General features: G+C 32.1%; 1 protein-coding gene across 8 annotated transcripts in view; it reads left to right on the forward strand.

Moving 5' to 3' along the window:
- Positions 1–12016, forward strand: part of CngA (Cyclic nucleotide-gated ion channel subunit A) — a 277163-nt gene that overhangs the window by 12824 nt on the left and 252323 nt on the right. For all 8 annotated transcript variants that reach the window (XM_072529249.1, XM_072529253.1, XM_072529254.1 and 5 more), the window contains exon 3: positions 7734–7886. In XM_072529249.1, coding sequence (XP_072385350.1) covers positions 7734–7886 — 153 coding nt within the window. The remainder of the gene's footprint in view (positions 1–7733; positions 7887–12016) is intronic.

A 12016-nucleotide genomic window follows, 5' to 3' on the forward strand; every position in this document is an offset into this window, starting at 1 on the left:
ATAATATCGGACTATACGGCCAAGAAAATAACAAGCCTTAAACAACAAGGAAAATGTTTTATGACAAATTACAACTAGAGAACAACTTCCAAAGTACGGAGGACCAGATCTAACCAAACAACTACTAATCCAAAAAATAATAGCTATTAAAACTAATTTAAAAAATAATAGAAAAAAACAGAATTTCTCAAGAATGGGGATCAAGCATCCTAATACGTCTCTTGAAAAAGGAAGACAAATCGGACTCGAAAAATTACAGAGGAATTAATTTATTAAACACAACACTAAAACTAACAACCAACCAAGTGATAATAAATAAACTAAATGAAATTATAACTCTAGCAGAAGAATAACAAGGTTTTAGGTCGGAAAGGTCATGCTCCGACGTTATATATAACGAGGTAAGTGCAAGAGAAATCATTAGAATACAAAAAACCGGCATATTTATGGTTCGTGGATCTTAAGAAGGCATTTGACCTGGTCAAATGTTCTCTATTGGTTAACTTGATTATGGATGAAATATTAAAAAAAAAGTAAGAACTACACAAGGATACCAAATAAAAGAAAACCTACTTAAAATAATCTGCATACAGACGACGCAATACTACTCCCTCAAAGTGAAGATAATTTACAACGTATACTGCACCAATTTAATATAGCCGCCAGAAAATTTAACATGTTAATTTCCAAAAAAAAACAAACAAAATGCATAGTTACAACAGCAAATTACTAAGATGTAAATTGGGGCTGGAAGGTCAGAAAATACGAGTAGAACATGTGACGCAGTTTAAATATCTAGATATCACATTATCTAGCTACGGAAAGCTCGAAACAGTGGTGGAAGATTAAGTGAATAGAGCAAACAGAGCTGCAGGTGGCCTAAATGAAACAATATGGAGAAATAAAAATATCGGGAAAGAAATGCAAGGCATAATTAACAAAACAGTCATCAGACCAATATTGAAATACGCGGCAGAAATACGACCTGATACAGAGAGAACAAAAAGGATGTTGTAAACTGCAGAAATGAAAACACACAAAAAATTGATGGTAAAACACTATGAGCCAGAGCTAGAAGTACAGATATACGACGTAGATGCAAGGTGGAAAACATCAAGAACTGGTTAAGAAATAAAACGGTAGAATGGAACGATCATATAAACCGAATGACAACAAATCGGGTAGTAAAAACGGCAAGAGACGATTACCCAATAGGAAGACGAGTTACTGGAGGCACATTGAGAAACAGACAGAGTCATGAATACATAAAAAGAAAAAGAAGAACAAGAAGAAATTTCTAGTGCCTATTCATGAGGTCTGTTTTGATGGTAAATGTTGGTGAATTATTATATGCGATAAAAAATGAACTTAAACGTTAAAATTAACTGAAATATACTAAATGAGAACTAATGATTTACGAGAAGTTTTTGTGGAAGTGTTTTTTTCAACAAAAACAAGTGTAACGTTAAATGCTACAAAATTATAATAGTGGAATATAAACTTAATGGAAACATTAAGGACTTGTTTTGTTAAGCTGATAATTTAAAGTCAATAATTGACAAAACTAAAATCCTAATTATGGTTAAATATAAACTCAATGAGAACATTAACGACTTGTTTTGTTAAGCTGATATTTCAAAGTAACTCATCGACAAAATTAAAAACCTTATTTGACTACTTTTGACAATAAACCTCCAGATTTCCTTTATGATTACGTAAATAACAAGCATATAGTGAAAGAATATTTGAGTCTTAAATTTAAAATACGAAAAGGCGCTTTCTGCCATTTCGTTGACGTGTTTCTTTCTTGGTATTCCTAAGCCCAATTTTAATATCTGCTGCCGTCGGCATCTTTGTACTTTGCCACATGTAATACGTTTTAGGGAAAATGGCATATTTCAAAGTAAATATAATGAAGATATCATATTTTACATTATTTGGCGATAATCGGCTCAGCTTTCGCTGAGACTTCTACTAAATCTAATAAAAAGTGATATAGAATTTTTACAAAATTTAAAATGTGCGTTATATTATTTTATACTTCATCTTATAAATATTTGGGACAATGTGATTCCTTGTAAGATAAAAGAATACAAGCATTTCAAAGCCATTTTGACAAAAACTATTTTAAATAAAGAGAAACGAATAACAAAACGATTCATAAATGACAATTTTTAAGTAAGTATAAGCTTAAGTTTAAGTTTGTGGGGTAGCATCTTAATAAAGGGGGGGAAGGGTTTTCGCGCTGTATCTCGTAAATTAGTATCCCTACAAAAACTTTTATTCCACATAATTTGTAGCAAATTAAATTGTCTACAACTCTATTTTTATTACCTTTAATTGTAAAATGGAAAATAAATAATTTATAAACAAAAATAACTAAAAATGCTTCGTTACATACTTTTTGGTAGAAGGATGGGTCGATGAAGTAACGGTGACTGCTATTAAAATCTCCAATTTAAGAATTTCTTATGACATTATACCTATAACAGCAAACGAATAAGAAATTGTAGATCTCCTGCGAAGAGTTGGGCGAGAAAACAATAAATTTGGTCTTAAAATTAATTAAGACAAGAGTATACGACCCAGAAAATAACAAACCTCAAACAACGTGGAAAACATTTTATGACGAATTACAAGTAGTAGATCAAGTAAATCAAGTCAGAGCAAAGATTATAATACTGCGCGATTCTAATGCTCAAATAGGGAACAAAGTAATACCCAAAATTAAGCGAAAACATAACGAGAATGTTAAAAACGAAAATGAAGAACTGATGATAAACTTGTACAAATGATGTACAAATAACGAACTTAGAATAATCAACACATTTTTTGACCATAAAGACCAACACAAATATGCATGAAATAACACCAGTGGATAAATATATATGATAAATTAAGTTTATAAGCAACAGAGATCCATTACAAATAATCAACGTAAGATGCCTGAACTCAGCAGATGTAAGTAGCGACCATAGCCTAGTATTACGTAAAATAAGAATCATCATGAAATACTTTACACAAAAGAAAGAGGCACCAACACAAATAAAAATCGGAGTCGAAGAACTAAATGCGGAATCCACGGAATGCTTTTACAAAAAAAAGAATATCAGAGAAGATTGCTAAGAATGACATATTAGAAAACGATAACATCGAGGAAAGCTTGGCAAAACTCAATAATAACATAATTAACGCAGCAACATAATTATTTGGAGAGAGAAAAGTAACGAACACTAACATATGAAAAAATAAAATCCCATGGTTTGGAGAAGAAGTGAAGACAGAATGTGAAGAAAAGAAGGACGTCTTTTTACAATAGAGAACACAACAGGCATACAACCACTATAAACAAATACGAAATGAAACGAATAATTTAGTCGGACAAATAAAAAGTGAACAATAACAGACCTTTCCAAAACAAATAAAACACCACTTTTACAAATCACAAATGAAATATGGGGAATGATCAGAGGAGAAAGAAAAGATATGAACAAACTCATTAAAACAAAACACACTTAGAAGGAAACATAGGCAGACTTACTTTTGATCCCTATTTGCTAAAGGTGACGATAATAAACCACCAATACCAGAAGGGGCGACAAACGAAGAAATAAACATTCAGGAGGGAGAGGTATAGGAAGCATTTAGAAAATTAAAAAATAGAAAATCAACAGCAAAGGGGAGAATATCGAATGAACTTCTAAAGTACGGAGGACCAGAACTGACCAAACAACTATCTAAACTAATCCAAAAAATAATATAACAACAGTCCTAATACTTCTCTTCAAAAAGGGAGACAAATCGGATCCGTAGAACTACAGAGGAATTAATATATTAAATACAACACTAAAATTAACAACCAAAGTGATCTCAAATAAACTGAATACAATAATTACAACACTAGCAGAAGCACAATAAGTATGGTGAGCACTGTTAAGCGCATGAGAAATTATTAGAATACAACAAACCGGAATTTTTATGTGTCGTGGATCTAAAGACGGCATTTGACAGGGTTAAACTAAAGAACTTTGTGCACTTATTGCACACAAGACAGATAACTCTAGAAATAATCAAAACAATGGAACATATCTACCAAAAAAACACAATAAAAGTAAAAGTAGAAGAAGAACTGACTGAGACAGTAGCTGGCTATAAGATAAGATAGGATAATTCCCTGAGTCCTGTGTTGTTCAACCTGATCATGGATGAAATAATAAAAAATATTGTTCTGAAGTTATTTTTTGGGAACTCTTAATGCAAATTATTGGTTTTACTGGAAATAAGCCACTTTTGCTTTAAAATAAGTTTATTTGACGTTTCGATTTTCACTTCGGAAATCCAGATCGATTTTTATTAGTATTTACTTTCAAGACAACAATTTGGCAAAGTTTAGTTAAGATTCCTTGTTGTATTTTCAATATCACACAGTATATTTACCGTAATCTATAAACTGATGACAGGTATGTGTTATGCGGCCATTTACACCACTTAATTAATTAAACATGCAACATTAATTAAGTTTACCTTAATAGGTACTGTTTTCCAGACCATAAAATGCATCAGGATCAAACCTATAATTCCTCAAATACTTTGTTAATGTTAATCAGTCGTCTAATAAACATAAGATCTTTATCAAGTTCGCCTTGGCGTAATTGATTTTAGATTTTGAGTTATATATAAATACATTATACTGTGTTATTCACAAATATACTTATTTTTGACTATCTGTTTTATTTTTTGTAATAACGGTCAATCGTACTCATTTTTAATAAAGTTATTAATGATATTACAAAAATACTAAGAAACTGACGATACAAATAAAGTGATAAAAATAATATTTCTATTTCATATTTAAGTCATGCCTACCACCATTCCATAAGTCTTAAACGATCTTAAAACCTATGTAGTATTGTAACACAACTTGGCCTGGAAGGGATGTAAGGGTAGAGAGTATGCTCAGAAGTTGAGTATAACTTTAGGTATCATAAAAGTTGTCCAAAGTGGACGTTTAGCCTTGGAACCAAAAGAAAAATCAAGAATTCCAGGACCAAGTATATTCAGTGTGCAAACCGGCACTCAGTTATTTTAAAGGATACAACGGTGAGCTTTGGGACGGGGCGTAGTATGGAGGATATTTATATTGAACAGAATTGAAAATTGAAACGCACCAACTGAAATGAAAGTAAACCGAATTTGGTGTTAAAAGAAAAAGGCGCTGGCGCCACCTTATCGTTTTTCAAGGGACAAGGAAAACTCGATATTTTATATATAAGAATGATTGGAAAGATACTAAATACATTAAATATACTAAATAGATTTACAAGGTGAAAAGAAAATGCTACATTTATTAAAAAACAGACAAACACGTTACTAACACGGGAACGTTAAAAAAAATAAAAAAAAAATACTCAACACTATGAAGGAAAGAAAAATGAGCTACTTTGGTCACCTACTAAGAAATCAAAAATATCAGTTGATGCGATTAGTTATACAAGGGAGACTCAATAATAGTTTAAATAAATCAAACTGAAAAAAATTAGGTCCGAATTATTTGTTAAATGTTAAAATGTTAGTTCAAAAAAATTTAATTTTTGCAAGAAAAGTTACATTTTTTAAATGTGTTGTTCAGTTGGCCAATTATCAAATTGAAAATCAAATTTGATTTTTTATTTAAAAATTAAGTAATCCTGTGAAGAAAAAATAAATATGTCTTTTTAATTGAATATTTATCTTATTTATATAATTTTTATTATAGTTCTTAAAAACCGTATATAGTGAAAAATTCTTCTAATAATTTAATTTTATCTGACTCATATATATTGATAATTCAGACATATACTATACATTTTAAAGTAGACGACTTTAAAATGGTATTGTCAATATTGCAGAGTTGCGTTCCTGGGACGACTTTATTGTAAGATACTTCATTCGATTACATTAAATCAACTCTAACTTGAGAATATCCGTCAGAAAAAAATTATAACATGTAATTTGTTTTTACAAAGACAACCACATGCCATGATGACAGTGAAATACTGTTAGTGATTCCATAGTAAATCATGAGGGAAAAACCAGGAGAAAATCCTCATAATATTATCCCGAGATGGTAAGTATTTGGTCTTACATTTAAGTTACTTTCAATAAACACCAAATTCTGATTTTATATGTTTGTTATTTAAAAAACATAAATTATGTATCCTCGATATGTTACTAACTTACTAATACTGGTATTTTCCTTTTATTAACTTCATCTGATAATATGGGTAACCACATCCTACTTCATTCTGCCGAGTAATTTGCGACTATACTTGAATCATTCCATTGAACCCTATGTTCATTATTCCATGCGCGTTTACATAGTTAAGATCTATCAAATTCTCTATTTTTAATACAAAATTGTATTTTACCTAAATAAAACTGATCGCGTTCACAAGGTATTTTATAAATACAATTCTTTGTTCTTTTTTGTTCATTGTTAGGTTTGGTTTTAGACAAGATAGATCTCAATGTGTTTGTTGTTTTGATTGTAGTTAAAATGTTGATTTTATTAGGATCTGGTTACTTACATTAAAAGAGGAAGTTAATAAAAGGAATATACCAGTATTAGTAAGTCAGTAACATATCGAGGATACATCATTTATGTTTTTTAAATAACAAACATATAAAATCAGAATTTGGTGTTTATTGAGAGTAAACTAAATGTAAGACTAAATACTTTCCATATTGGGATAGTATTATGAGGTTTTTCTCCTGGTTTTTTTCCTCATGATTTACTATGCAATCACTAACAGGAGAATTTTACTGTCGTTATGGCATGTGGTTGTCTTTGTAAAGACAAATTACATGCTGTGATTTTTTTCTGATGGATATTCGCAAGGTAAAGTTGATTTCATGTAATCGAATGACTTATCTTACAATAAAGTCGTCCCACAAACGCAACTCAGCAATATAGGCAATATCATTTTAAAGTCGTCAACTTTAAAATGTATAATATATGTCTGAATTGTCAATATAAATGAGTCAGATAAAATTAAATTATTAAAAGAATTTTTCACCAAGTAACAAAAAACAAAATTTTTTTAATTTGCTAAAGTAGGTATTTTGAGAACGATTTCCGAAGTGGAAATGAAAACGCCAATAAACTTACTTTAACCTTCAATTGTGGCTTATTCCCAATAAAATAGTATCTAACCATATTATATAGTTTGAAATTTTTTCTATGAACCAAAAAAACTATTTTTTTTTAACCGGAAAAAGTTTAGTATGACATTTTAATAGCCTATTTGTCTAATTTATAAAATTCTTATAAGAGTTTTCAAACACCGTATACAGGGTGAAATTTTTTCGATTTTTTTCTAGTTTGAATAAATCAATTGATTAGGTGGTAGTAGTGTAACTTGACTAAAAATAAGGCACATCGAAATTACCATTCAAAAGTTATAATGAATAGAAATTTCAGTCAAAATTCACAACACATTACATGTACATTATTAAACAGTTAGAGACACTTTTTAATGGTCATTTTGTGATTTTTCATGGGGCCTTTATACGAGGTAGGAGTATGTACAGTTCCTAATGAATCACTGTATAAGTGTCAAAATTTTTCAAGAAACCATTGTTAGTGCAATTTAAACACATGTTTGTGTTTTGCTTTAATACAATTAATATAACTTAAGACATACTTTTACATTATCAAGTAATTACTTTTAATAATTTATATCATATCTTTTCAGAAGGATCATATTGCGAGGGGATTCGGTAGAAATCAACTCACGACAAGCAACTCGACACTCTCTCGAGATGGATCCCGCGATGTGCTGGCGGAAGTACAGATACACACTCCCTTATCAGAAAGATGTCAAACGCCGGCAGATAAATCTCCACAGGTAACCCTTACTATTATTACAATAACGAAATATCTGCCTCATATATTATTAAAAGTGTCAAACTCAGGATCGATGTATAATAAGATTTTCAGTAAATCACGTTTCTTTGTTAAATTACATTGACATTTAATTAAACATCAGACATGTCAGACTAGAAGGCAGGGAAAGAAAAATCTGTACCAAATCTAACAAGATAAAAAATAAAATGTGATCAAGGTATCTAGAAATAACTGAAGATAAATACATATTAAGTTAATCAGCTCAGAATTAATATACAAATAAAGAAACCGTTTATAGTCATTTACTGTCCTGTTCATTTTTGAACACAGGCCTGGATTACTTGCGTCCGCTTACTACGGGGGTCCAATCCAAATTATCACCTACAGTTAGTCATTAAATTTTTAAAATAATAAACTTTTTGCATATAAACCAAGTAAATATAAAGTATGATCTGGTGCACTTCTGACCTGACCAGATCTGACTTTTTTTACTATATCCTGTGTATATATATATATATATATATATATATATATATATATATATATATATATATATATATATATATGTGTGTGTGTGTGTATGTGTGTAATATCTGTAAAGCAGGAAGGTTGTGCACCCTCTCAGGGAACTATCGTGCTTAGCTCATTGTCCATCCTGCCTTATGTGGACTCGCCGAACGCGTACTCTCGTATTACCGATAACTCCAAGTATTCACAGAGGAGATGCCCTACAGTTTCGTCTTGTCGTTCATACTTCCTGCATAGAGGTGTGTCTACTAGCCCCAGTGTGTGTAAGGGTTTGCTTACTTGACAATGACCAGTTAAAAAACCAACGTCAAGAGTAGGTTTTTCCTAATAATTTCCAAGTATTTCTTTAATGCTGACTTTTCAAGATTACTTAGTGTTTTAGCCTGGCAAGTCTACATTCTTGTCCTTCTTTTCATATTTATACGGTTTGCGTATGGGAACAAAAATACAACAATTACCAGTCATAATTTTTGCTTGGATCTCTTCTTTTATATTTGGTCTCCTGTTGAATATCGCTCCCAGGTATTGGAACCTTCCTACTTATTCGAATTTATAAATTTTTCCTTCTGTGATTATTGTCAGGTGTTGTCCTTGTAGGTATGTATTCTCGTTCTGTCTATTCCGTATATTTGGTCTTTTTTTATTTATGTATTTCCCGTTTTTGTCGCTATCGCTTCTAGTCGTGTTGAATTCTCGTTTACTTCTGTCAATTAGTACTATGTCATCAGCGAATGCTGGACATTGGTGCTTTTATTGATATATAATTCATGTCCTGTTTATTCTGGCCTCTTTAACGACAATTTCAAGGAGGAGACTGAACAACAGTGATAGCAGTGAGTCCCTTTGCCGCACCCCCTCACTGACTTCAAACTTATCTGTTTCTTTTTCATTTATTTTAATCCTATTATCTGTTTTTCTGAGTGTCACTTTGATAATTCCTACTTATTTTTCACTAATTCTTGTTTAAAGCTTGTTTAAAGTCGATGAATAGGGCCACTGTAGATTTCTTATTTCAAGCAAGCAATTTAATTTAACCCAGCCTGTGAGACTTGTACATCCCTTAAGAACGACACTCGGGTGTTACAATTCATTTTGGCGAGGACGATTAACTCTTGTACTCAGGAGTCACTCCACCACGCTCCAATGCTCCAGACCATCCCTTTCTCCCCTATAGCACTCTGATGAGCGTTAGGGGCACAACTATCAGCAAAGTGCTTGTCGTGTGGAAGTCCTGGGTACAAGAACTCCAACACGATATCCTAAACCAATCAAAGCAGGTTAGCGTAAGGCGCTCTTTTCCTGCTATCTCTGGTGACTTATCATCGAATCTGAAATTGCTTGCTCGGGCCGAAAGTCTCCCCTCCGGGCTCGCCAAGTTCGGCGACTTGGCGCTCGAGGTTGAGGGCCTCTCATGCCCGGGTTTGGTGTTTTTTTTTTAATTTTTTTGTCCTTTTTATTAGTAGTTTTGTAATTTTTGGCCTATATCTTATATTTTATGGACATCTTAAAAGTAATATCATTAGTCATTTTAAAAATTACCAGTGCTATGTGCTGGGTTGTCTTCCGTTGATAGAGCTACGATTTTCTAGACTTTATATGTTGGCAGGATTTGCTGTTTTGGTCTTTTGTGCTTCCATCGATGAAACGCATTATATCTTATTATCTCTCGCAGTATCGAGCTTGGATAGTTCTCTAGCTCAGCAAATTTTGTTCTGGCTTTTTTTTCATTATGTCTGCCACCCTTACTTGTTTCAGTTTCAGTCAGAAACGTACCGGGGTATATTTACCGCTTCTCTGAGGCTGTTAGTATGTGCTGCTTGTATCCTCTTTTTGTTTAAATACATATGGTGTTAATCTTATGTAAGTATGATGCTGTTAATCAGTCTTATTTTCGTTTTTAATCTTAATTTGCTTTTTCGACCTATCTCACCCAGAGCAGTAATAAGAGTCCTCTTATTACTGCTCTGGCTGTGGTTTGTTTTTTGGATGGTTTGGTCTACATGATTTGTAGACTTCGACTGAGACTGAACTTGTTTGTTTGGGATTTCTCTTCACTTTTTAAACATGACTGCCTGAGTTTTTTCTAAGTTGATGGCTATTTTCCATTGGATACTCCATTCTTCTATGTTATCCAATGCTGTCTGTAAGTTGTTTACAGCTTCATCAATGTTTCTGTGTTTAGCCGCAATTGCTGTGTCATCTGCATTAAGACTCAAAAGTGTTCCTGGTGTTCTTGGAACATCGGCGATGTATATTGTATATAGTAAAGGTGACAGGACCGCTCCCTGTAGTACTCTGGCCTTCGGAGCTCCGTGCTCGGACATGACCCTAAACCTCCGACCGCCCAAGTACGATGGGATTAGTCCTGTCATGGCTCCGCTGTATCCATAGCTTCTCATTTTGTAAGTCAGTCTTTCATGCCAGAACCTGTCGAAGGCTTTGCTTACGTCCACGAAGGCTGCTTCTGTATACTAGTTGTCGTTGAATTCAGCTGTTATGTACTCTGTTAGTCTGAGTACTTGTAGTTCGCTAGAGTGTTATGCTCGGAATCTAAACTAAGCCTGGGACTATTCTTAACCTATCTGTTTCTGATTGGAGCCTGCTTAGTATGACTCTTCCTACAATTTTGCTGACTGCTGGAAGTAAGCTTATCGGCCTGTAGTTTTGCGGAAACGTGTGGTTTTTTCCTGGCTTTGGAATCATAATAACGTGGGCTTCCTTCCATCGGTTTGGAAAGAGCCTGTATCTGAGTATCGCATTTCTGATGTTTGTTAAAAATACAATTGATTTCGCTGGCAGATATTTTAAAGCTCTGTTTGAGATTTTATCTAGACCAGGTGCTTTTTTTGGTAAACTATTTTTTATTAGTTCGTTTATTTCTTGTAGAGATGTGGGTGTGCTTATCTCGTCTGCTTCGTCGGCTTTTTTTTATTAACGTAGAAAACAATCTGAAGTTTTATCTCAGTATCTACTTATTAATACTTTTTCTTCAAGTTCATTTTTTTGCTCATAAACCTAGAGGTAAACTAAAATCCGTTTTATCTGAATCGCCTTGTTTAGATAATAATATATATCTATGTCTAGAAAATAGTGGTAATTTGTGTTAATAGGTCAATTGCAAATAAATATAGATAATATTTACTCAGTGATTGACAAAAAATGTCATAAAGTATTTTTAATTTTAAAAATAATAAACAATATATCAATATTTTTAGAACTAAAAGTTCGTTAGCTTCAAAAGAGAAAAAAATATGGGATGCCATGCCCGGCTATTTTTAATCACGAACAGTTTTTATTTGGTTGATGTTATCTAAAATTTAAAACAGATAGAGGAATACTTTATTTTAATTACCTACTGATTTTCATACAATAGTACTTTTTTTAAATAAAATAAATTTAGTATCAATTAAGACAATATCTTAAGTGTAGAATGGATTATAAATTGCTATTTAAAAAGTATATCGGGTATTATTTATTTGTTTCAGACCTTATTTTAAACCTATTAACCCTTTAGTTACTGATTTCATTGTAGAGAGATAAAATAGTTTAAAATAACTTTAATGATATTGTTGAGATAGGTGACCTAACAAAGCTATTGAATTT

This window comes from Diabrotica undecimpunctata, chromosome 4 (genome assembly GCF_040954645.1).
Source record: "Diabrotica undecimpunctata isolate CICGRU chromosome 4, icDiaUnde3, whole genome shotgun sequence".
Lineage (NCBI taxonomy): Eukaryota > Metazoa > Arthropoda > Insecta > Coleoptera > Chrysomelidae > Diabrotica > Diabrotica undecimpunctata.